Consider the following 26,877-nt stretch of genomic DNA (forward strand, 5'->3'; position numbering starts at 1 on the left):
CCGACCTCCCCCTCAATTTTCTTTTAGCTTTAACTCAGGGCCCAGTTGTGCATGGCCTACCCTGTCAGGGGGGGGGGGGGGTGGACAAGTGATGCTCTGGGGAGGAGGGGGGCAAAAGAAAGGCCCCTATGTGCAGGTGCGGCTTGAGACGCAGTATTTCACGGCTGTACGGGCACAGGTGAGTGGGATGCCATCCCACCCCCCTTCACCCCCTTCTTCCCTCAGGTTTTTGCGGGCAGGAGAAGCCTGGTGGTGCGGGAGGGAGGGGAAAGTATTAGCCAGATGGAAGGCAACATAGGCGGCTTGGGGGGGGGGGGGGGTATAGTGAGCGGCGGGTGGATAGGGGCGACGGGACTTTCTCCGGCAGAGAGGCTAGATGATATCCTAGGGCATTATGTCAGTACTCGATGTAGGATGACAACTACAGGAAGGAAAGGGAATGGTCATTGGGGCAAGGGGGAGTGAGGGGTTGGGCCCTGGATCCGTGGATGTGGAAGGGGCCAGAATTATTTCCGCCCAGCATCTAATAGTTCGGGTGGAGGGGGGTGAGGAAGTAGGGAGAGCGCACAGACAAACAATTCAGCCCCGGAAGTTGGGGCACTGAAAGAAAAAGAAAAGGCTGAGGTTGGGGGAGGAGGGGGAATATGGGTATCTTCTTTTCCAGATGCTGTGTTTCCGGGAACTTCGCAGCAGGAAGCGGGGAGAGGCAAAGCGTCTCGCATTGATAGGAGGTGCATCGGCGGCTGCGCGCCCCATGGAGGTTCCAGGCAGATGTGTAGCAGAGGGGGTCAGGTAAGAAAGGGAGTGCATTAGAACATGGATCATGGGTGCTGGCGCGGCAGTAGAAGAGGGTCAGACCTAGTAGGGAGCCAAGGACAGTTCAGCGTGAGTTATTGGAGGAGGGTTTTAAACAGGATAGGGGATGTCCTGCTGTGGCGTTAACTGAGTTGTGGGAAGTGGTTCCTAAAAGTTGCACGCAGCATATTCGTCAAAGGAAATATGTGAATTTTTTCACAAGATTAGAAGGGAGATGCGGGGGTAGGAAGGATAAGAAGGCAGCAACGAAGAGTGCATGAGGGTGAGGGCAGGGCCAAAGGTCTATAAACTTATTGTTAATTAGGGTGCGGCATTATGGGATTAGCAAGCGTAGTGGGGCATATGGACCTGACCCAATACAGTCCGTGCGGTCTTATGCCAGCCGCATCCTGGGAGCTTGCATGGATTACGAAGGTTGGGCTTGGGTCAACTATGATGAGGAGTTCCGTGACAAGATGGTGGGAAACAGATTTTTGTCTAGGGGAATGCAGGACATCCACCTTTGGTTAACTCAGGGGATCAGTGAAGTCATTAGCATAGCCAGAGCTTAGAGGCACGTGGAGGGAGTATGGGTAACTCGGTGGGGTTCAGGACGGGCGGTGGTAAAGGAGATTCATTTCAAGGACAAGAGAGCGTAATGAAGTACGTTGGGGGAGCAAGGTATCACTTGGAGGGTCAGATGTCTGCTGGCGATTCACTAAGCTTACCTGTCTTTTTCAGAGTGTAAATGCATGACATACGTGTGTGATATACGGGGAGCCCATCCCGCCACAGAGTGCACACCAGGGCTGTGTACAGACACTTATAGGGGTGGGGGAAGTTAGGAGGTTTGCGGCGACTGGCGGATTCCCCAGTTGTTATCATCAGTGTCCAAGAATTGTTGCGGAGTTGTTAGACGTGGAGGTGGCTCATTTTTGAGTGTAGATTAGTTTGGGTTTTTCATATCTCGTACGAAGGTCCCGGTAGTGGGGGTTGTGCGCGCAATGTAAGGCCGGCATCGCAACTTGGGGACAGTGCAAGAGAAAAACTGTGATCGGAGATCCAGTTAGCCTATTTGGGACACAGAGGTCGTCGATAAATGTTTTATTCTGCGGTGAGAGGATACAATACGGTATGCGTCCTTCTTTGCAGCAGTTGCTTTAGTGTGAGGTGTGGGAAAAGGGGTTTACTAGTGAAGGTGGATATCGTATCAGTTCCAGGTGTTTCCATTCACCCAGCGAGATTTCCGTAGTTAGGTTTTGTGTTCGAACGAGGTTCCCATGTTGATCGTCGTTTGCCCATAGGTTTTGTGATTTCATGCACATGCGTCGAGGCTTTTAGTATCTTCTTATACGGGGTCACCAGGTGGTATACAGGGTATGGAGATGGGTTGCGTTACTTAGACGATTTCTTGTTGTGGGACCTAGTCAGTCCAGCATTGGCAGTATCAGTCGGAGGGTTTCTGGAGGGAACTAGTTCATCAGGGGTGCCGACTGAGCAAAAAAAGAAAAATGGAGGGGCCGACTACAAAGCTTAATTTCTTAGGTATGAAATTGGATTTGGTTAGGCTGGGGTTGCGTTTGCATGTAGGCAAAGTTGTAAAGCTGAAGGAATTGGTGAGGTTGGTGCGATGTTCGTCCAAGGAGACGTTGCAGCAGATGCAGTCCGTGTATGGTTTGCTTACTTTTGTATGCCGTGGGAGTCTGATGGGTAGGGTTTCATTTGCAGGCTTTCGCTGACGACATAGGAGGGAGAGCAGGACATCATGATATTAGGGTGAAGCGTGACGTGAAGGACAACTTGGGGGGTATGGGATGGCTTCTTACAGTCATTTAATGGAGTTTGCATTATGCAGGAAGGGGAGGTATCTAACCGGGAGCTGGAGTGGTCTCTGGATGCAGTTGGGGGCTTTCGGTTTGGGAGTACACTTGCAAGAGGACGGGGCGAGGAGTATGGCAGGTGGTCTGGGATGGGGAAGTGTATTACTAGGAATATCTCTTCTTGGAGCTGTTTCACCTAGCAGTAGCGGTAGTAATAGAGTACAGAATAGCAGAGTGGTTTTTGGTGTAACAACGTAGGGGTGGTGCAGGCGATTAATCAGCAGTCTGCCAGATGTTTACAAGTCTCTAGGTTTCGGGAGTCGGCACATTTGTATTGTAATGGATGTGATTATCACGGGTAGGTCCGTGCCAGGCAGCCGGAATTATGGTCCTTGCATACGATATCGTCCAGTTCGTATTTCGTGCAGGTGGAAGGGACATGCAGTAGTGACAGTGCGTTCTCATTTAGAAGGATTGCGAGTGAGCGAACTAGTTGCACGCTCCAAGGCGAATGCTCGTGACGGTCTTTTGGCACAGCAGGTATGGTTTAGCGAGAGGGTGGTCACCGGGGGTATCCACAAATCAAAGCTGGATCAAAGCGGTAGAGGTCAGTGGATTTCGTTATTTCTGACACGCCACGAGTTGGTATGCCCAGTGTGGACACCTCAAGCAAGTTCGGGGGTGGCCGGAAGTTCAGGGTTTGTATAGCTACACGTCAATGGCACGCCTATGACAATATTGCAGTGCCAAGGCTTTGGTATTGGGGGGGGGGGGGGGGTCAAGGGTTTGGGTTGGGAATGAGATTACTTTGCATACGTTCCTTCCGTATAGGAGTAGCGACTACCGCAGAAGAATTAGGGCTGCCAGTAAAGATGATTCAGGCCATGGGGCAAGGGCAATCTCATGCTTCCAAGGGTTATATCCGGAGAAGCAGACCAAGGGGAGTTGGAAGGGGAGGGGGAAGTGTGGAGGCTAATGTCCTACTTCTCTTTTGCAGACCCAGAAAGGGGTGACTTGTGATTCCTTCATGCATTGGAGCTCAGTATCAGGCAGAGAAGTGTACATATGAAGAAAGTGACCTTGGATAACAGGAAGCAGACAATTCGATGGTGCTGCAGGAGGGGCATCAAAAAGGGGGAGTTGTTAGTATTCCTGCAAGGGTTTGTTAAGAGTAGGGTGTCCCACTGCTCCTTATCATACATTTGGGTGGAAATGATATAGCGAATTTTTTCCTTGTTGGGAAGTTGGTGGTGCAAATGATGAAAGACTTTGCTTTTATTATGGTGATGCCTGGTGCCAAGGTGGGTTGGTCGGACATAATCGTGCGAATCAGACATCATATCGACCATTTGAGGCGACGGGGCGTAAAATTTGAACCGATAGCTGGGTGCATGGGTCAGGGGAGGTGTTAGGAAGTTTATTCCGTCCTGCTGGTGTGCACCTTTTGGAGGAGGCATCGACTTCTTTAACAATGCTTTGCAGTAAGGTTTTGGAGCAACAACTTAAAGGGGTTAGGGGCCACAGTGGGGGAACAAAGATAACCAAGGTTGTCTTTGTTTGTGGCGGAAACCCGAGCCCTAAATTGATAAGTGTTAGTACTGGATTGTAAAGGGCATTGGAGGGGTGGGGGTGTGGGGGGAAGAATCTCGTGTAGGTTTGGGGGCCGCTACATGGGATGGCCTATAACCGGGGGGGGGGGGGGGGGGGAGCCGATGCTCAGGCCGTGGACTTACCCTCACTTGGGGCTGTGGCGGGGTAAGAGGGGGAATGTTGGCTTTCTTTTACCATTGGGACGCGGTGGTAAGTGAAGAGGAACGAGGAGGAGGAGGAGGAGGGGGAAAGGGGCTAGTGATTTGGCATTGTTTGTATAATAAGTTAGAGGGCTCAGGTTATGTTATGAAATAAACTGCGGCCTCGTGTTTTAAAGCCATACAGGTGTACTGTAATTATTGTACAGGCAACTGAAGCCCATTCTTGAGAGAAAGCATGAAGATTGAAGAATGTTTTCTGTGTGGGCTGTTTGAAGTTTTCCTTTTTGCAAATAATACATTTAGTGTGCGTTATATGCATGGGCACAAGGATTTTGCTTTGTATTTTTGGAAAAAAAAAAAATACCAATGTGATTTGCTGATCGTGTGGGAGTTCATTTGGCACTGGGAAGTGTTGGTTGTTGGTGGCAAGAAAAAAGAAATATGACAATAGGTTGGACGTTACAGAAATTTGTTTAAAATAACATTTTTAAAGCTTGTGCATTCTTCAATAAAATTGGCTTTTGTGCACGTACAACTATGTGAAAGTGGCATGGATTTTTCTAGCTCTTGCTGTAGAATGTACCCCTGAGCTGCGGCAAAAAATCTTTGGTACAAGGCACCTTAGGTTCTTCCGTGAACACTGATGTGCGGGGGGGGGGGGGGGAGGGGGTGAAAATCTCCAGAGCTAAGAGCAGTGTAGGAAATGCTGAGCACAGAGGTCAAGAATCAAAGGTTGACAAGATAGCATCCTCATGCAATAACTTAGCACCTGATGGTAACTTTAACCTGCTCCTTTCCTCTAAAGAGTACCCAGAAAATTACATTCAAAATGATTTCTTTTTAAAGATTATTTCTTGCCTTTCTGCTTTTTCTTTATGAACATCGGGGCGAAGTATTATGGAGGGCCCAGACCTGTCCCCATGATATTCTGTAATTCCTGACCCAGACCAGATTCCAGCTACCGCTCTGAAAGGCTCTCTGTCTTGGTTCTAACTTGAAAAACTGCACAGTCTCCATTGTCAATATATTTAGTGGATATCTGCCTTGGTCCCTTCTCCTCTCCCTTCCTGTCAATGGAATTGGTATGGATCCCAGCAAATGAGGTAAAAATGGAAGTGGCAGCCATCTTTCCAGCCTCCTGAGCTCAAGGGTATTGCCTCCACAGCATGTCTCAGCTCCGCCAGCCCTCAGCGAACAAGGAACTTGAACCTGAGGCTCCCTGCCACAGCACAACAGCAACGTCATGGGATCTACCAGAAAGCTATTTTTGGAAGCAGAATTTTCCAAAAAATTGAAATTTTTTCACAAAAAACTGGTTTCTCTGTACAGATCAAGTAACGTAAAGCTAACCTGCAAACATTATGGAAACGTGCTGCAGAAAAGCATGGGCCTGGGCAATCTAGATCTGAATAAAAAGCGGATGTGATCCAAACAAAACATTTTAGGAGGTAGGACCTTTCTGCTGCGATAACAAGCAGTGCATTTTCTCCAAAAAGTGAAGTTGCTCACTCTGCGACACGAGTTTCTTACCTGCAGGTCCCCACTGAACTTTCTTTGCTGTTTGCTGGACTTCTTCACTGAATCTAATACAGGTACTTCAATCTGCTGGAAGAGTTAGTGAGATTCAAATCAGTACACACCCTTTAAAATTAAGAACATATCTGTGTACGCAATGTAAATGGGCAGATCCCCCCTTCCTTCCACGTTTGGAGGGAGTAACGCCTCCTGCAGTGCCATCTTCTCATGGGCACCGGCTGCCCTGGAGGATACTCAAAACGTAAAGGAGCTCTCTTAACATCTATTTTGCAAACTCGAGATCTCATTATTGATTACAGGAGGCTATTCTCTGACATATTTTACTTCTAGTTCTTATCATTGGGTTTCCTGTCCAGTTGGGAAGTGGAAGAATTTTTTTTAGGACCAGCTGATGATGTTTGACTCTGCAAAAGACCTCTTCGCTTTCCATTCTGCTGCAGCCACTTAAAAAGGTTTCTGTACCTATATTTCTGTCAGATCTAGAGTAGTTGCATGTATACATAAATGCAACAGATGTGTAAACTGTGAACACAAATGTCCAGTTATTTACACGCACACCATTTACAACAGTCTCTTTGCATATTATAATATGTGAAGAAGAAATAGGTTTTGTTGTTTTGTTTTATTATTATTTTTAAATCCTGTAGCTCTTCCTGCTCCTTTGGGCTTTCAACTCATTGGATCTGGTCTCTGTTGGGCCATCAGCCTTTATTTACGATGGCCAGGAGTTTCCCTCCCCACCTCTCCCATTTTGCATCCCTTGCCCCCCCCCCCCCCCCCCCCAAACTCAGCCCAGTCATTGTGGCAACATTGCTTGGCCAGCGCCGGCCCCTTCTTGAATCTGGCTTACGTGGACCCTAAAGCAAACTGCTAGCTGTCACTCTGTGATGACAGATTCCCTCTTCCACCCCTCTCTAGCATCCCCAGCCCCAGGCAACCCGGACAGTAGAAGATCTGATCTGGGAATCCAATCCAGCTCTTCTGGATTGGATTCCCAGGCCAGTGCTCCCATAATATTTGTTTTACCAATTTAAAGCACGCACATGGCCTTTCATTTTCTCCCAGTCTCCATGCAGAACTTTGCATTCCCTCAAAATCAAACCCACTTAGGTCCAGCTTACATCACATTTTGAAAGCAGTTAAAACAGCTATTGATAGAAAACAGCTGTGCTCAGGGCAGGACCATACCAGTGTAACCCAGGAACAGGAACTCACCCTCAGTCCTAACCATCTCCAACACAACTGGGATTTCCTTGTGTCTCTCAATCAAACGCTGACTTGGTGTTAGTGGGTTTGGAGTACATCGCATAGGAAAGTCTGAAGAGAGGTAACAACTTACCATTTCTAGATCTCCTTTGGTGGGCATCAGCTGCTCTGACAAAATCTTACGTAGGCAGCTGCTCAGTAGAAATGCCTAGAAAGGAGAAAAACAAAACATGGAAGAGGTTATTTTATAAAGCCTGCATGTAGGAAGTACATGTAGATTTTGGAAATGTGGACTAAAGCAAACTTATGCATAGAAGTCTGCTTTGAAAAATCAGTGGGTACGCCTGGCATATAGGCATGCATGTATACCTGCCAGGGAGCAGGTACGCGTGCATGTGTGCGCACATGGTTTCCCCACCCCAGCTCCACTCCCCCTTCCCAGAATGCCTCTTGGCAATGTATGTAAAAGTATGCATGGAATCCCTTTTGTATGTATCTTTGTGCAGAATTCCCCAGGTAACTTTCAAAAGCCCATTTACATTCATAAAAATGGGTTTTGTGTATATAAATGCTTTTGAAAATTCATCCCCAAATGACTATTTTATTGTCCCACTTGATTCCAAAAGAAAAATATAAAATTCTAGGCAAAAATTTCTTATATATATGTTGTGACAAAACTGGGAATGCACAGCATGCGCTCTATGCAATAGGCATATATTTGAATTGCTTCCAGCCCAATTTAAAACATCACTTTGTGATCTTTCCAGATGACAAGCTGCTGCACTTTTGATTTTCAGTTTACCACTCCCCCTTGTTCATGGATGTGGTGTTGGTTTTCTAACTGGAATCTAAAGGCACCTCCCCTATGTGAATTCTATAAATAACAGTAGAAATGAAAATTTTGTTCCCATGCAAGTCAAAATATCAAAATGAAAGAAGCATTTGGGAGTCCCACACAACAATTAGTCAAAATATACCAAGTGGGTTTTATTAAAATAGAACAAAAATCTGTATACTATAGAACTCTTTCTAACTAATATGGTGTCATGCGTGCAGATCTCTCCACAATTTTAAGCTTTGTCACACAAATTAAGAGATTATGCACAACAAATACTGATTCAAAACTGACTAAGAGTAGCTCTCTTTTCTCACTGGATGCAAAATCCCTTCAAAACTGCATGAACTAATTCAAAATATGGTCCATTTGGTTTGAAATTAACCCAAAACTTCAATCTTTGAAGGTACTCCTTTCAATTTAACAAACTCGACCTTAGTGTTTTGGTGTACCATGCCTGGATTTGGTGGTATAAACGTCGGGGAAAACTGCCGCTTGAACAGACTCTGCTCACGGTCTGCTACCAGCATTTCTTCTTTAGTGAACATCACACCTTTAGTAGCGTGGTGCATTAACAGTCGTGCATATTATTTTGATTGGCCCTGGACTTGAATTGAGATTTGAATCCACCTATCAATTTATACCAGTTGCTGGACATTTGATTGGACAGCTCTACAGTTTGTTCCCTGTGAAAAATAGTTCTTTTAGAGACCCGAGGCTCACTACAGAAGAAATACAGATAGATTATGAGAGGAAGCATCTTGAGCTTGGTTATAAATTCCATTGACTAGTGGGTGCACTCCCCTGTGTGCTACCAGTAGGCTGAAATTTACCCTGTTTTAGGGAGGGCTGGTCAGTGAGCAAAACTCCAGGGAGAGAAAGACATATCCGTAAGAACAACAACAAACACTGGAAAGCTGGTACACCTTGGTAAAATATGAAGGTATGGAGAAACATTGATCCTTGTGGCCCCTATTGTCCATTAGATGGTGTACTGGTAGTGGACAAAAATGGGGTCTATGTACAAGGCAGGCGGAAGCACTAGGTGAGCTAGGCCTGTGCCTAGGGTGCAGACAGTTAGGGAGAGCCGCTGCCGCTTCAGGCAGCAGAATTTTGAAAGGGCAAAAAGTGCCCCTTTAAAATTCTGTGTCCCCCCCCCTGTTGTGCCACCCTCCCGACGCCCCCCTGGTAGTCCAGCGGAGGGCCCAGGAGCGATCTGCCGCTCCCGGGGACTTGGCTGCCACTAACCAAAATCGTGCGGTGGCCTTTAGCCCCTACCATGTGACAGGGGCCAATCAATGGCACCGGTAGCTCCTGTCACATGGTAGGGGCTGAAGGCCACCAGTGCCATTTTAGTTATTGGCAGCCAACTGCCCAGGAGCGGCAGATCACTCCCAGGCACCCTGCTGGACCACCAGGTGATTTTATGAGTTTTGCGGGGGTTTGGTAGGGTGGGGGAGTGAGGGAGTGGGGGGGGGGGGGGGGGGGGCGGCGCAAGGCTGAAGCTGCCTAGGGCGCCCAATCCCCTTGCACTGGCCCTGTCTATGAATAACAATGAGAATCTTCCAGCAGTGGAAAGTCAACAGGAGTTCAGAGGAGTTCTGGAAGGTTACACTATGCTTTTAACATTGGAAGCTTTCTGGAAAAGGAAATTCAAAAAGAGGACAAAGTATGTGAAGGTCATTTACTTAAGTGACAAAGAGTTTTCCTCTAAAGAGGTATGCAGCATACTGGGAGTATAAAATATGCCTCCCATGAGGCACCAGAGTGATTTTACAGAAAGACAGAGGGAGAGATAGTTCTTTGGAGAAGTTGAAAGGAGTTTGAGATGCTTTCACAAGCTCTCCAGGAAGTCTGATGTGCAGAGAGACAGATGTGGTAAGAAAATTGAAGCAGCGTAGATTACAGAGAATAAAAAGGAACTGTGGTGGAGGCCTGCAGGACAAGAAGAAGAGTTCTGTATTTATATGGAGCTTTAGTGCAGAGTTGAGGAAACTGTATCTGACCAAGGTCAAGGGATGAGATGATCTGGAACCAATGGGCCGGATTTTCAAAAGGTTACACGTGTTAGTCCCGGGGCTTGCAAAAAGGGGCGGTCCGGGGCCAGAGGCTCCTGGCACAGGGGCCGGCACACGCAACTTACTTCAGCCCCAGGGATGAAGTAAGTTTGTAAATAAAAAAAAAGAACAAGGAAAAGGTAGGGAGGAAAGGGTGGGGGAAAGCAGCGCGGCTCAGCGCGCACAAGGTGCACAACTGTGCACCCCTTGTGCACGCCGACCCCCGATTTTATAATTTGCGCGCGCAAGTTATAAAATCGGGTGTACATGTACAGTGGCGCACTGTTTTGAAAACCTACCCCAATCTGAACTGGGATTTTTAGAATGAGATTTTTCTGGGACTGCTGAGGATCTGGAAGGGAAGCGCCATCCTTTCCATCCTCAATCACTTTCCTGCTGCCTTCAAACATGCTGTGATAGCACCACGCTTCAAAAAACCCTCACAGGACGCTATATGTCCTGCCAACTATCGTCCCATCTCCTTCCTCCCTTTTGCTTCCAAACTACTTAAACGTGATGTTCACCACTGCTTTGACTTCCTTTCATCTCAAGCCAGTCTTGATTCACTCCAGTCTGTTTCTTACCTTCTACATTCCACAGAAACAGCCCTTGCCAAAGTCTCCAATGACCTTTTATGGCTAAAACCAAAAGCCTTTACTCTGTCCTTATCCTCCTCGACCTATCTGCTGATTTTGACACTATTGATTGCCACCTACTCCTCGATACTCTGTCCTCACTTGGATTTTAGGACTCTCTTCGGTTTTAGTCCTCTTACTTCTTCCATCGCACTTTTAGGTTTCCTCTGACAGATCCTCTCCTACTGCCATCCCTGGTGTGTCTCAGGGTTCTGTCCTGGGCCCTCTTCTCTCTTCCTTAGTGCTCTGATTTCCTGTCATACTTATGCTGATTCCCAGATCTACTTCTGCACCAGAAATGTCATCATTAATCTAGACCCAGGTCTCAGCCTGCTTGTTTGACATTGCTGCCTGATGTCCCACCGCCACCATGGTCAAGACAAAGCTCCGTATCTACCCCCTCCTCCCAAAACCCACTTCCCTTCTAATTCTGAAGATAACACTCTAATGCTTCAGTCCTCCTCTCTCCTTCTCTATGCATATCCAAAACATTGATAAAATGTGCTGTTTGTCTGTAACATCACTGAAATCCTTCCCTTCATAAGAACATAAGAAAATGCCATACTGGGTCAGACCAAGGGTCCATCAAGCTTGGCCACTGTTTCCAACAGTGGCCAATCCAGGCCATAAGAACCTGGCAAGTACCCAAAAACTAAGTCTGAATAAACTACCAGAACCCTTATCCTCTCTATCATCACCTCCTGCTTAGTCTATTGCAATCTGCTTCTCATAGGTCTTCCAGTGAGTCATCTCTCTCCACTAAAATCTATCCAAAGTTCAGCTGCGTGACTTATCTTTTGCCAAAATCGCTACACACATAACACACCATCTTCTCAAGTTACTACATATCCTTTCCCCCTCACAGCTTCTCTTACCTACAAGAGCCTTCACTCTGCAGCTCCTTACTATGTCTCCTCATCTCTCTACACCCCCCTCCTTGTGCACGCCACTCATCAGGCAAGTCACACCTATCCATGCCCTTCTCCTCTACCACCAATTCTCGACTCTAGTGCTTTCCACCTGGCTGCACCATATGCTTGGAATTCAATAGCAGCCTTTACGGTCCTAAAACCCACCTGTTCTGTGTAAATGGTGATCCACCTCCAAGTATCGAATTCATGATACTCAAACTTCAGCTCCAGTTTCTGTCCTCCTCCCAGATCTGATCCCTGAAATAAAAACAGAAACTGCAAAAATGGCTTTGCTTTACAGAACACCACATGGTACATTATTTAAGATATCATAACTGATCTGACAAGTCGCACCATGTGCCTTTTACCTAGAACCCCCCCCCCCAAAAACGTCCCCATCCATTGAGATAATTAATCTCTTCATCTCTACAATTCCTGGCACCTCCTCTGGAAGCCTTTGGCAGACTGTCAATTACATGCCAGCTCCTTCCCTAGGAAAAAGCCCCGCAATGCAGAGTGAATGCAATCATGGGCTGTCCATAAAAACGTGCAGAAAAATGGACCAGTCTGCAAGATCTGGAAATGTCTTTGCAGCGCCCATAATCTTCCAGGCAGTTGGCAATCCAGGCTGCATTTCTCTTTCACCATGCAGGATGGGCCATGGGCACATAGCTCAGGTATACATGTTCCTGTGTTGGCAGAGGCGAAGGAATTTCAGGGGGCTCCCGCATAAGGGGGGAAAAAATCTTTTGCAAAATCTGAAGGGGTTCCTCCCCATCCACATACGTTTTATCAGCAGATAGTAAAAATGTTGCATTGTCAATATAAAAAAAAAAAAAAAAAATCCCAAAACAAACGAAACCTCCCACACACAAATATCCCCTACTTCAGACTGTTGGTAAAAATGTTTCTCCAGACTTAGCAACCCTGGTTGCAGTGCTCGAAATGTCTCAGTTATAAGGTGAAGAGGATGAATAATGGAATCCATTATTATTGGTAGATAATCACTTTAATTTTTCATTCTTCTCTGTACAGCTACAAATATTGGACTGATGAAGCAACAAGGGAGGTTATCTAACCAAGCCGTCGAAGCAACAATTCAAAATTAGAAGCCGAATGTCCGATCTGGATTCTTTATTGGATAGAGACATATCTTTTTACAAGCCCGACTCAGGCCGAGTTTCGCCCTCTTAAAATGGGGCTGCATCAGGGGCTACAACATACAACAAATAAAACATTCATAAATAAATAGAAATCATAAAATCGTAATTAAAAACAGACATATAAAATGGTAACATACATATATGTGGTATAACATTCTGTATTTTCTAATTTGTTTCGCCCTGTCATTACTTAAATTATTAAAACCATTTAAAAAATTGATAAAATGTGTGGCATCTTTAATATAGGACGGGATCTTTTCTATGAGACTTAATCATAAATAAATGTATTTTATTTAATTCATATTTTATTAATCTTCAAACCTTATTTTGTGATTTACATATTACAGACCATTTGATGCAAAATTATAATTTTCAACCTGCACACTCAGACATTCGGAAAAAATTAAGCTGAGGTAAAGGCAATACATTTCCATTGATAACACTCAATACTTTTTTAGACACACAGTTTGGATCATTTTATGTTACACCACATATATGTATGTTACCATTTTATATGTCTGTTTTTAATTATGATTTCTATTTATTTATGAATGTTTTATTTGTTGTATGTTATAGCCCCTGATGCAGCCCCATTTTAAGAGGGCGAAACTCGGCCTGAGTTGGGCTTGTAAAAAGATATCTGTCTCTATCCAATAAAGAATCCAGATCAGACATTCGGCTTCTAATTTTTTATTGTTGCCTCCACAGCTACAAATATTTACATCTTTATGGATTTGCTAAAGTAGAAGAGAAAAAGGAAGTGATGGAAGTGAACAGGCAGATGCAAAAGGCGTGGCCATGTCAGGCTTTGTGGCAACCTCACTGCACATATCTCAAAATCAGCCCACGGCATAAGTGAGAAGCAGGGTCAGCCACAGTGACCCCCACCTTTTCCCTACATCAGATCTCTTCAAAAGTGAGGGAAACTGCTGGGAAAGCATAGAAGCTGCAGGTTGTCAGCAAGTATAGACCCTATGACATGGTTCCCAACCTGTGGTCCACAGAACCCTAGGGATCCACCAGACCATAACAGGGGGTCTGCGAAGTCTGTGCCAAGAAGGAGCTGATAAGCCGCTGCCAGACCCCATCACGCAGTGGCTAAAGAGTGAAGGAGGCCAGACAGGCTGCCGGTGCATCCCATCTCACTGGCAGGAGGAGGAAGAGGGCTGCTGGGCTGCCTGCAAATCCCATCTTGAAAGTAGCAGAAGAATGAACCAGACTGAGGAGCTGCCAGGGCACCCCTTCTTACCAGTGGTAAAACGATGAAGCAGGCTGTGGGGCTGCCAGCAGACTGAGTGAGGAGGAGATCTGGTGAGAGGGGGTGTGTAAGAGAGAGCCTCAGACAGAAAGAGTATGTGTGTGTGTGTGTGAGCATGTGCATGTGTGTATGAGAGAGAGAGCCTGTGTGTGAGAGAGCATATATGTTTGAGAGAGAGGGAACTTGTGTGTGTGAGATGATAGAACATGTATGATTGTCAAAGGAGGCGATTGTGTGAGAGGGAAGTAGTGTGGTATGAGCAGGAGCGCATGACAGGGAGCATGTGAATGAGAGACAGCATGTGTGTATGTGAGAGGAAGCATGTGTGTATATGACAGAGGGAGCGTGTGAGAGAGGTAGCATGTATGTGTGTATGAAAGTATGTGTGCATGAGAGAGAGGAACTATGTGTGTGAGCATGTGTGTATATGAAGCAGCATGTATGTGAGAATGTGTGTACGAGAGAGCATATGTGTACAAGAGAGAGGAAGCGTGTTTGTGTGAGCATGTGAGTGCACATGTGTGTGTGAGTGAGAATGAATGTAGGAATGTGTATTATAGAGAGGAGAAAGCAGAGTTGCTTACCTGTAACAGGTGTTCTTAGAGGACAGCAGGATGTTAGTCCTCACACATGGGTGACATCATCAGATGGAGCCCAATGTGGAAAACTTATGTCAAAGTTTCTAGAATTTTTCACTAGGCACACTGAGCATGCCCTATACCACATGTCCACATGGGATCCCTCTTCAATCGCGTAACATAGAATTACAATAAAAATTAAAAAAAAAAAAAAAAAAAAAGGAAAAACTCGACTCCTTGGGGTGGCGGGCAGGTTTTATGAGGACTAACATCCTGCTGTCCTCACAGAACCCATTATAGGTAAGGAACTGTGCTTTCTCTGAAGGCAAGCAGAATGGTAGTCCTCACATGAGTGAATCCCTAGCTATAGGCTGCTCCATACCAGAAAGGGGACCAACAGACACACAACCAGGTGCCAACGAGCACAACACAGCCAGTGCTGGGAGGGGGAGACAGCCTGAACCAAAACAACGGGCCCTAGGTTGGGAGAGTTGGAGTCTCCACCTTGAACAGGTTCCTGAGGACAGACTGGCTGAACCTACTGTCATGTCGGCCATCCCTATCCAGACAGTAATGGGATGTGAATGTGTGGAGAGAACTCCACATCGCATCACAGCCTTGCAGATCTCCTCCATGGGAACTGCTCGCAAATGGGCTGATGCTGCCATGGCTCTGACAGAACAAGCCTTGACATGACCCTCAAGATGCAGTCCCACCTGAGCATAACAGAAAGAGATGCAATCTGGTAGCCAGCTGGATAGTGTGTTTGCAATGGCAACACCCAGCCTATTCCTATCAAAAGAAATAAAAAGTTGGGAGAACTTCCTATGGACTTCAGTTCGCTCCACATAGAAGCTAAGGCTCGCTTGCACTCCAGACCATGCAGTGCTCATTTGCCTTGGTGCGAATGGGGTCTAGGGAAGAAAATTGGCAGGACGATTGACTGGTTAAAATGGAAATCTGTCACCACTTAGGCAGGAACCTAGGGTGCATACCCAATACCACCCTGTCATTAATGAACTTAGTATAAAGATAAGCCACTAAAGCCTGCAGCTCTCTGACCCTGCATGCTGAAGTAACTGCCACCAAAAATAAACCTTCCAGGTCCAGTATGTCAGGTCACAGGTGCACAGCAGCTCAAAAGGAGCTTTTATCACCTGAGCCAATACCACATTAAGATCCAAGACACAATGGGAGGCCTTAGGGAAGGCCTCCCATTGTGTCTTGGACAATTGAAGCAGGCCGCACATGAAATGTACAACTACAGGCTGTACAGAGATGGGCATACCATCTACACCATGGTGGTATGTACCAATCACACTAAGATTAACCCCGATGGAGTTGATTTTTAAGCCAGCCTCCAAAAGGTGTAGAAGGTAGTCAAGCAGTTTTGGTGTGGGGCGGGAGAACGGATCTAGGGCCTTCTGCTCACACCACACGGAAAACCTCCTCCACTTTAGTCCATAGGACTTTCTAGTGGAAGGCTTTCTGGAAGCCACAAAGGACCCAAGACATCTTCATAAAGATCAAAAGACTGCAGGATTAACCTCTCAACATCTAGGCAGTAAGCGACAGGGCCTGGAGGTTGGGATGCCACAGCCTGCCCAGTTCTTGCATGATGAGATCTGGGGAAGTCTCCAGACTGATTAGTTTCCAGATGGACAACTCCCACAGGAGTGGAAACCAGACCTGTCTTGGCCAATGAGGGGCTGTGGAATTATAGACCCTCTGTCCTCGCGAAGCTTCAAGAGAGTCTTCGCCACCAAGGGAATTGGAGGATACGCATAGAGAAGACCCCTGCCCCAATGATGGGCAAAGGGTGTCTGACCTGGACAGGTAGCAGAATAGGAGGCACTTTCCAGTTGCAGAGGGATGCAAACAAATCTAATATCTGGGCTCTCCTAGAGGAAGAAAATCCAATTTGCTACCCCCTGGTCCAGGGACCACTCGTGGGGGTCTGAAGGCTCAGCTCAGCCTGTCTGCCATCACGTTCTCTGTTCTGGCCAGGTACATGGCCCTGAGCATTATCCCATGGGCCAGGGCCCAGGACCAGATCTGGACTGCTTCCTGACACAGGAGGTATAATCCTGTGCCTCCCTGCTTGTTGACATACCACATGGCTACTTGGTTGTCTGTCTGGATCAGGACAATTTTGTTAAGACAGCCAATCTCTGAAAGCCCACAGCACATCCCTGATCACCTGAAGCTCCAAGAAGCTGATTTGACAAGAACGTTACTGAGTGGACCACAGCCCCTGGGTGCTGAGTCCATGCATCCGCAGTTAGCACAATTTGAGCAGGGAGACTCCAAAAGGAAACTCCCTGTTCCAGATTGAAGAGTACCCACCACCAAGACAGAGTCTCGGAGAGACAGGGTGACTGGGATGCAATCCTGGAGGCCCTGAGTAGCCTGGTGCCACTGTGTCTTCAGGGTCCAGTGGGCTCTGCACATGTGTAATAGTGCCAAGGAAGTGACATGGACTGTCGTGGCAATGTGACCCAACAGCCTCAACATGTGTCAGGCTGATACCTGCTGGCTCTGTTGCACTTGTGTCACAATGGTCGTCAGAGTGACAGGCCCTCTGGCGGGTGGCAGAAAGGCCTTGGCTTGAACTATGTCTAGCAGGGCTCCGATGCCCAATTGAGATGATGGACTGAGATGGGACGTTGGGTGGTTGAGAACAAACCCTAGTGACTCAACTCCCAAATGGTCAAGCTCATGGACTGGATGGCCCCTGCCTGAGAAGTGCTCTTGACCAGTCAATTGTCCAGATACAGGAAATCATGCACTCTCAGTCTGTGGAGGTGCACCGCCACGACAGCTAGACATTTTGTGAAGACTCATGGGGCGTACGCGAGCCCGAATGGCTACACCCAGTACTGGAAGTGCTGTTTCCCCATCACAAATTGGAGATACTTCCTGTGACCAGGGAAGATCTTGATATGGGTGTATGCCTCCTTTAGGTCAAGGGAGCATAGCCAATCCTCTTTTTTCAAAAGGGGAATCAAAGTGCCCAGGGAAACCATCTTGAACTTTTCTTAGAAACTTGTTCAAGGCCCTCAGGTCTAGGATGGGACGGAATCCTTCTGTTCTCTTTGGAATCAGGAAGTAAATGGAGTAAAATCCCTGTCCTCTTTGCCCTGGTGGTATGGGCTCAACCACCCTGGCCTTTAAGAGGGAGAAGAACTCAGTTTGTAGCACCTCCTGATGGGCTACTGGCCCCCAAGACGGACATGGAGGGCAATTTCGTGGGACACCCAATAGGTTAATTGGTACCCCTGGCGGAAGATGGATAAAACCCACTGGTCCGAGGTACACTGGGCCACTGGTTTGTACAAAACAGCAGCCTGCCCCCGACTGGAGGGTCTATCATCCCGGGGCTTATGCCCCGTACAGCCCAGTCAAAACTCCGTCCCTGAGTTGACTGAGGAGTCTGCTGGGGCTTGTGAGCTCTCTGCTGCCTGGAACAGCTGCGGGAGAGCTCTGATGGTGTGTATGGGATCGAGATGGCAGATGATAGTACATCCTCTGGTGAAAGAAAGACTTCCAGGAAGCTGTTGAGGCAGGGGTCCAGAATAAGAAGGATGGGTCTGGAGTGCTGATGAAGAGCTGTTGGAGGGTTTCATGATGGTCCCAGAGTTGGGCCACAGCATTCTTCACTATCTCCGAACAGTTTCTCTCCAATGTACAGCATGTCAGCAAGTTGTTCCTGCACTTCTGGTCTGAGATCAGAGGCCTGCAGCTATGCCAGTCTGTGGGCACCTATTCCTGCTGAAGAGAATCTTGATGCCATTTCGAGAACATTGTATATTGCACGGAACCTGTGTTTTCCACACTCCAAACCCTTGTGCATCAGTGACATGAGGGTGTCTTGCTGCTGTTGAGGCAGCTGCTTGGCCACCTCCTGCACCTGCTTCCAGATGTCCCACGAGTATTGGCTCATGTACAGCTGGTAGGCAGTGATGCGGGCAATAAGCACAGTGCCTTGGAACCCCTTCCTCCAAAGAGCATCCAATGCTCTGTGGTCCTTCCCTGAGGGCGCCGAGGAGTGAGTCCGAGAGCACTTGGCCCTCTTGAGAGCGGATTCGACCATCGATTGGTGGGGCAGCTAACACTTATCAACTCTGGAAGCCTTCTAGATGAGGTAACCCCCGTCCACCTTCCTATTCACAGGAGACACTGAGGAAGTATTCCCACATCCTCAGCAGCAACTCCATAAGGATCTCGTTTACTGGGACGGCTATGATCTCCTTAGGAGGCTCCACGAACTGAAGAACCTCAATCATTTTTATTTATTTATTTATTTATTTAGCATTTTTATATACCGACTTTCCAATAACAGAATTACTGATCAATTCGGTTTACATTCTAAACAATAACATTGACAGGTAAATGTCTTACAATGAACAGGTCGATATAACTTGGATTAGTATATATGGGGTTAATAACATAAGTAAAAGATACGGTGCCTAATGTAGGCTAAATAAACAGTTGATAGTTATGATACTGGGTTTTGATATTAGACTGCCAAAGTTCAAGTGAGTTCTAGAGATGATCTAAATAGTTCTCTAGTGGATTACCACCGAAGGGATCATTGGCAGGGATATTCCGCAGGTTGATGTTATGGGAAAGCTTGGTTGAATAACCAAGTCTTGAGTCTTTTTTTAAATGTAGTGGAGCATTGCACTGATCTGAGTTCTGGCGGGAGAGTGTTCCAGAGTTTGGGACCAGCTGTGGAGAAAGCTCTTTTGCTTAAAGCTGACTTCATCGGTGGGATATGAAGGTTGTTTCTATAGGCTTGTCTCACTGGTCTGGTAGAGGTGTGGAATTGGAGAGGGATTTTGAGCTCAAGTGGTGCCAAGTTGTGTAGTGCCTTGTGGGTTACTGAGAGCACTTTGAAAAGTATTCTGAATTTGACGGGAAGCCAGTGTAGGCTTTTTAAGATGGGAGAGATGTGGTCTCTTTTGTTGGACTTGGTTAAGATCCTTGCTGCAGCGTTTTGCAGCATCTGTAGCGGTTTTATGGCGTTAGCAGGGAGGCCCAGTAGAAGTGAGTTGCAGTAATCTATTTTCGTGAGAATGATTGCTTGTAGAACTAATCGGAAATCTTGAAAATGGAGGAGAGGTCTCAGCCTTTTTAAAACTTGTAATTTGAAGAATCCATCCTTTACGATGTTATTTATGAGAGATCTGTAATTCATTTGGTTGTCAAGTAAAACACCTAGATTTCTGACTTGTGGGGACATTGTTAATTGGGTAGACAGGATGGTACTGGGATGTGTGTAGGTTCCGTCTTGGGAGATAAGGAGGTATTCTGTTTTGTTTTGATTTAGGATCAGATTGAGGCTAGTGAGCAAGTTGTTGATGGCTTGTTTGCAAGAGTTCCAGAAGTCCAGAGTTTTTTGGAGAGATTCAGTAATTGGAATCAGTATCTGAACATCATCTGCGTATAAGTAGTGGATGAGATTTAGGTTGATGAGGAGCTGGCAGAGTGGTAGAAGGTATATATTGAATAAGGTTGGAGAGAGTGACGATCCTTGTGGGACTCCCAAGTTGCAGGTGACTGGTTGAGATTCTTCCTTGTTGACCTTGACCTTATACTGTCTGTTCTGTAGGAACGATTTGAACCATTTGAGGGCCTCATCTCTAATTCCAATGTCTGACAGACGATCTATTAATGTGTTATGATTGACCGTGTCGAATGCTGATGTAAGATCTAGGAGGATGAGAAGACAAGGGTGTCTGTTTTCAAGATTCAGTAATATGGAGTCCGTTAATGAGATTAGGAGGGTTTCCATGCTTCGAGATTGGCGGAAACCGAACTGCGCTGGGGAAAGAATGTTGTGGTCGTTTAGGTATTCAGTTAGTTGTTTATTTACAACTCGTTCCAGGATTTTTGCGATGAATGGTAAATTTGCAATTGGGCGAAAATTGGCTGGGTTTTCTGGAATCTTTTTGTGCCTGGCATCTTCTTCAGTCAAAAGCTGGAATGGGATGGCCTCCACCATCACCCTGACAAACCCTGTGAAGGTCAAGTCCTCAAGCGGGGACCTCCTTTGCTCTCTGGAGGAGAAGGGTCTGACGGAGACCATCTGAATCAGAGGAGTCTGCCTGATCACCCCCTCAAGGGGTTGTAGGGACTCTCATCCTCACTGTAGACCACCGGGGATGGAGCCCTACATGCTCGGCAGACATCCAGAGGTGCAGGCACTGATGGAACTGGATTGGGGGGGGGGGGGGGGGGAAACACTACCAGCCTCGGTGTCTCTGCCGGCATCAGCGGAGCTTCATCCTCTGAGGAACCATCAATGATGACCTTAATGGTAGGTGGAGGCCTCAGTGCCCCACCGGGCACTGGTGCTGTCCCAGGAACTGACACCAGCTGGGTCGGTAAGGCACAGATGAGCACATTGAGATTCTCCAGAAGCGGTATGAGCATAGATGGCATCTGCTCCAGTGCTGTGGGACTGAAGCTCTGCAATGTCTGCTCCACAGTTTGACACTCCAGCTCCTCCCCAAATGTTGCTGTCATCAACACTGACTGGGAGAAAGGAGGTGTGGCCAGATCTTCCTTCGACCTGCAAGGTGGCTCAGCAACTGGCACCAGGTTGACATAGTCCTCAGGCACTGGGTGCATTGGCGGAAGCCAGACGTGGCCATGACAGGGCGAAACAAATTAGAAAATACAGAACGATGGCAGCAGGCGTCGATGGAGAACAGGCACCAAGGCACCCCCAACACGGGGGAAATTGACCGTGAAAGGAAACTTACCTGAACGCCGAAAACCTCGACTGGGACACTACAGGTAGGTACTGAGAGGGACCCTGCGATGGACTTCTGAAGAGAGACAATGAAAAACCGCAAAAGAAAGTTTTCCACGAGGCAAAAAGCCAAAGTTTTAAAGCTCAATCCAAACGTGATGCTGATAGCACCACATGGGAATTAAAGAGATTGAAGAGGGATCCCACAAGGACACATGGTATAGGGCATGCTGGGCATGCTAACTGTGCCTAGACAAAGTTTCTAGAAACTTGGATATAAGTTTTCCACATCAGGCTCCATTGGATGATGTCACACCCATGTGTGAGGACTACCATCCTGCCTGTCCTCGGAAAAAGTTTGTGTGCCCTCCTCCCCACCCCCAACTAACTCATGGCAATCTCAGGGAGACTGGAAATAAAAAATTCTCAGGTGTGGAGAGTGGGGAATATTTAAATCCTTATAAGTTTGTTGGCTATTTGATATGTCTGATGTTTTAAAATATTTTGTTTGGGCAATTTGAAAAAAAATTATAAGTTTTAAATTATTGGATATTTTGTGTGTCAGTTATTTTAAATATTCTTTTTATTTTTATGGTTATATTATTATTTTATATTTGATTGTATTTATTTTATAAGGAATGGTGATGTTTCTGTTTTTCCATTGTTGCAATGCATACAGAGTCTGCCTTCTTGCGGTTTCCAGTTCAGTTTTTGTCTGCATGTTTGTATTCATCACCAGGGTGATGAATTTTGCTAGCGTGTAATTTCTATATAGGGATCTATAGCAGCCTGTCTTGTTCTGTTTTCCTAACTGGAGATAAATTGGTGTTTTAGGGCCTGATGTAATGTTTTCAGTGTTGCCTTTTCATAGGTAAGGTGGTTACTTTGAGTCTGGTAGTTAGGGAATTATGGTATAGCAGATTTCCTGTAGATTCTGAGTATATTTTTGCAGAATTTTATAATATACAATATTCCTGGTAGTGAGGGACTTTGCATTGCTGTTACTGAGTTGACAACCGAATCTGAATATTATTTTTTTGTGGTGGGTTGTAAGAGGAAATGTCCTTGTTCTGCTCTGCATCCTTTGTTGGGAGAGTTTCTGTGAATGCAGGATAAAGTAGAATGTGAAGTGCAGATTTTAATTTGGGATTTGTCCCACTCCTATATGGAAGAATTTTTGATTGTTGATCTTGAATAATTTTAGTGGTAGTTTTAATAGATGGCTGAAACTGGTCAGGTGTTTCTTTGTTACTTAGAATGTTCTTTTTGTCTAGAGATGCAACTGACATGCATGTCCAGCACCTTGTGATAATACTGCAAAATGTTTGTAACAGTGCCTCTTGCTTTATCAGCGGGGGTGTCTTGTCTCTGCATATCTGGAATTTGGTGACAGACAGGTGTAGAAAGAGTCATTGGACCCCTGCCAAAATCGAATAGGGTGATTTCCCTGTCATTTTTGGTGGGGGGGGGGGGAGAGAGTTGAGAGGGAAACATGTGCACTAAACCTCTCTCCATATCTACCTTTTGGTGATGCAAGCCTGTCTCCAACATCCCTTTTTCTCCCCCTTCTTCACCTATCTCACTCTGTCTTTGCTCCACAGTCCATTCCAACCAGTCTCCCTTTCACTCAACCATTCCATCACCACAAGTCTCTCTCACCCTCCACCAGTCCAGCCCCATCAACTGCTCTCTCACCCTCCACCAGTCCAGCCCCAGTTGATCTCTCTCTCCACCAGTTCATCCCTGTCATTCGCTCTGTTTCTCTCTTTCCACCAGCCCATCCTAACAGTTGCTGTCTCTCTCCACCAGTCCATCCCCTCCAGTCTCTCTCTCCCACCACCAGTCTCTTTATCCCACTTCACTACTGCCTCTCCAGTCCATTCCCTCTGGTCATGCCAGATCCAAACAGATCAAGCTGTGTGACTACCTCTAGTTACACCACATAAGTTACTGAATATGAGTGCATTTTTGCATGTTTACAGCTGTGCTTTGCAATTTATATATTCAGTTTAAATCAGTAAGCATTTAATAAGTTTTACATATTACCAATAAGTCTGGTGTGTATATATAATTATTTCTTTATTACATTATCTTTTCTATATACGGCACATAACTGCAGGTAAATATGAAAGAAAAGCATGCGGGGATCTGCAAACATTTTGGAGCTTGAAAAGGGGTCCATGCTCCCAAAAAGATTGGGAACCTCTGCCTTATGACAAAGATCCTCACTTCATTACTGCACCAAGCTCTGCTCCAACCTAAAGGCGGCTCTAGTAATGGGAGTAAGCATAGTGTAGTTTTCCTATATTTCCATAGCATCCTCCTACAGAGGATTCAGAAACCCAGAAACAAAATGGATCACAGCGGGCTCTGAGAGGGTAAGACCTGCAACACAGGTCTCTCGCAAATGATGCCTTTACAAAATGCCTTTTCCACATTGGACAAGGATGATGCTCTGGAAATAGAAACTGAAGCAGTACCTGAAAGGAAAGACATGCAATGTGCACAAACCCCCAAATATTTTCAATCACCATAGAAAGTCCCTTCTGCTGAGAGACAATATCAGCAGAATCCCAGAAATCGCAAAATACAACCAAACATCCTAACAGAAAGCGCCTTCTGGTTAGACACACTAACTTAAGGACTCATTTCAATGAACACACAATAGTTAAATGCCTTCCAGGATCTTCAGCTGGAAGAAGTGTGAACCAGGTTGTCAGTGCCAATAAGGAAAAAAGTAAGGGCTATAAAATTGATATCATCCATCTGGGGACCAATGACCTTGTTAGAAACAACATCCAAGCAGATCAAAGATTTCTAGACTCCAGAGAAGCACCATGGGTACTTGGCAAAGACCACTGCCTTTTCAGAAATGTTACCCTGTTCATAGGAAGGGAAGGGGGAAGGCTAAGCCATATGGACAACTTCAATACATGGCTCAAAACCTGGTGTAAAGGAGGTGGTTTTGGATTTATCGGGGGCTGGGGCTGTGTATTGAATAAGCCTACACAGCAAAGATTGCCTGCATCTGTCTGTGGCAGGAAAGGATCCTTCATGAGAAATTCAGAACATATGTCATCAGGTGTTTAAACTAAAGGATGGGGATGGCAGAAGGAAGTCAATAAAATTTGAATGTTGCCCCCAACACATAGAAATACAGAAAGTGAGTGGAGAAAAGAACAATACTGGTCCATACTTAAGGATAATAGAAGAAAAGGTATCCAGGAATAGCAGCAAGCCAAGGGAGAGAAACTGCAAAGCAATATACACAAATGCTAGTAATCTCTGCTATTAAGTTCCACATGGTGGAGGTAGACTTGGATATTGTTGCTATTACAGACACCTGGTTCAGTGAGGAGTAGCCTAGTGGTTAGAGCAGTGGGCTACAACCCTGGGTTCAAATCCCACTGTCGCTCCTTGTGACCTTGGGCAAGTCACTTTACCCTCCATTGCCTCTGGTACAAAATTAGATTGTAAGCCCTGTGGGGATAGGGAAATATCTATAGTACCTGAATGTAATACACTTTGAAGTGCCAAAAAGCGGAATATAAAAAAACCTAACTAAATAAATAATAAATGAAGGGGATATGGCCATTCCAGGCTATAACCTGTTGAAGGAGGATACAAAAAGGATCAAAATGGGGGAGGAGCCATTCTGTCAAAAACAATATCTAGTACCAGAAAAGCAGGGGGGTATGGGGAAATGAGGAAGCGCCATGGGCTGTCAAAAAAAAAAAAAAAAAGATGGCATGTCCATTTACATTGGTATGATCTACAGGTCTCTAAATCAGACAAAAGAACTGGACAAGATCTGGCCGAAGACATACAGAAAGTGGAAAGGAAGGGAAAAGGGTTGCTTATTGGAGATTTTAATCTTCCAGATGTGGATTGGAGTATCCCTGCTGTAAAGATGCCCTTTCAAGGAGTTCTGCTTAGAGAAATGGTGATGGAACCCATGAGAGGAGGAGCAAAACTAGATCTGGCCCTCACAAATGGAGATAGCATCTCTAATGTCTGGTAGGTGTCCCTCTGAGCACTAGTGATCAGACGGTGTAGTGCCCAAGCCGGAGAGAAGTCGCACGAAGACCAAAGTCCTAGATTTCAAAAATACAGACTTTGTTAAAATGGAGAGGTACCTTGACGAGGAGCTAGAAGAAAAATAAGGAGGAAAAGTGAACAGATGGCTGAAAGAATAAAATTTAAAAGATCAGCAATCAAAAAGTTCAAAGGAACTAAAAAAAGAGAAAGACAGGGAAGATTATCTGAAAGAGGAGGAAAGAAATCAGGATAGCAAAAGCTCGAGTGGTAGAAAGGATCGCCAAAGAGGCAAAGTAAGGTGACTAAATATTTTTTAAAGATATAATGGAAAGGAGGACGGCCAAAGTTGGTACTGTAAGATTCAAAGGAGATAAATGTCATTGTGTGGAGGAAGAGCAGAAATATTAAACAAATACTTCAGTTCAGTGTTCACTAAAGAGCCAGCAGAAATTATATTCTTTGTTATTATTCAGCTAAGTTGAATACTTGGGCCTCAAATATTTTATAAGATAAGGAATCATCAGCTTTACCAATAAGATACTTACTAGAAATGAGACCTGCCAGCACCTCATCCTGTTGATATTAAAGCTGACCTCTTCTACCTTGTTGCTGGGCAAAGTGATGCAACAGCTAATTTCCTCATTCCCCACATAAACCCGAACAAAGCAGTTTGGCTCTGGATAGTCACAAATGCAAGGACTCAGATGTAGATAGCCATAGTGCTGTACTTCCTGCATTAGTTCTAGAAACTACACAACAGGAAAAAAAAAATTAGAAAAATCACAGTGCACATAAACATTACAAAAAGAACAACTAATAAGCGAAATAATTTGTGGTGGACATATTTAGAGTTGACTGGTTAATTCTTCTCTGTCTAAACTGGTAATTCTAATTCTACTGAGATATGCCTTTTCATCTTTTTTTGACCATCACTACAATAGCATATGCAAAACACTTAATATGCCTCATGTGAAGTTTTATCAGTACTCACCTTCAGTCCGATTTTGCTACTAAATAAAACTGTGCTGAGTTAAGAGTTAGAGCAAGGTTAGAAGTTATAGACACAGAAGGAAAAACATGCATGATGAGAACTGTATTAACCTTTGCTCTACTTCAGCTAAAGCTAGTGCCCTAAACTGGTTCAGGCTAGATTTGTTTTTCAGCTAACGATAGCATTCTTAGAGAACCAGAGACATATCGCCGCTTCTAAATTATTATTCATGACATTACTAACTCTGCAGTTACTGATGGTAGAGTCATTGATTAGAAACTGATATCATGGTGTAATACCATACAGTAATAACAGTATATTCTGTAATTTATTTAGCTATTCTTATAATAATGAGCTACTGTTTAATATTGCGCAACTGAAATAATATATTGGTCTGTATTTCTTGATTTTGTCAGATCAGCTTATGCTAGTTGTGCTATCTCCTTACATGTAAGTACTAAAGAGAAATATTACTGGAGTTACAAGTTATGAGTGTGTTTACTGTCTAGTAAACCTAGACAAAGGAGGTCTGGTAGGGCCCCA

At 45.5% G+C, this 26,877-nt stretch overlaps 1 protein-coding gene across 6 annotated transcripts in view; it reads right to left on the minus strand.

Annotated features, from left to right (window-relative positions):
• The window catches only part of SNX31 (sorting nexin 31), a 159,003-nt gene that overhangs the window by 14,267 nt on the left and 117,859 nt on the right, over positions 1 to 26,877 (minus strand). For all 6 annotated transcript variants that reach the window (XM_029591811.1, XM_029591807.1, XM_029591809.1 and 3 more), the window contains 4 exons: positions 25,889 to 26,092; positions 11,712 to 11,804; positions 7,242 to 7,316; positions 5,897 to 5,971 (listed from right to left, as the gene is read on the minus strand). In XM_029591811.1, the coding sequence (XP_029447671.1) occupies positions 5,897 to 5,971; positions 7,242 to 7,316; positions 11,712 to 11,804; positions 25,889 to 26,092 (447 nt within the window). The remainder of the gene's footprint in view (positions 1 to 5,896; positions 5,972 to 7,241; positions 7,317 to 11,711; positions 11,805 to 25,888; positions 26,093 to 26,877) is intronic.

This window comes from Rhinatrema bivittatum, chromosome 2, assembly GCF_901001135.1.
Source record: "Rhinatrema bivittatum chromosome 2, aRhiBiv1.1, whole genome shotgun sequence".
Lineage (NCBI taxonomy): Eukaryota > Metazoa > Chordata > Amphibia > Gymnophiona > Rhinatrematidae > Rhinatrema > Rhinatrema bivittatum.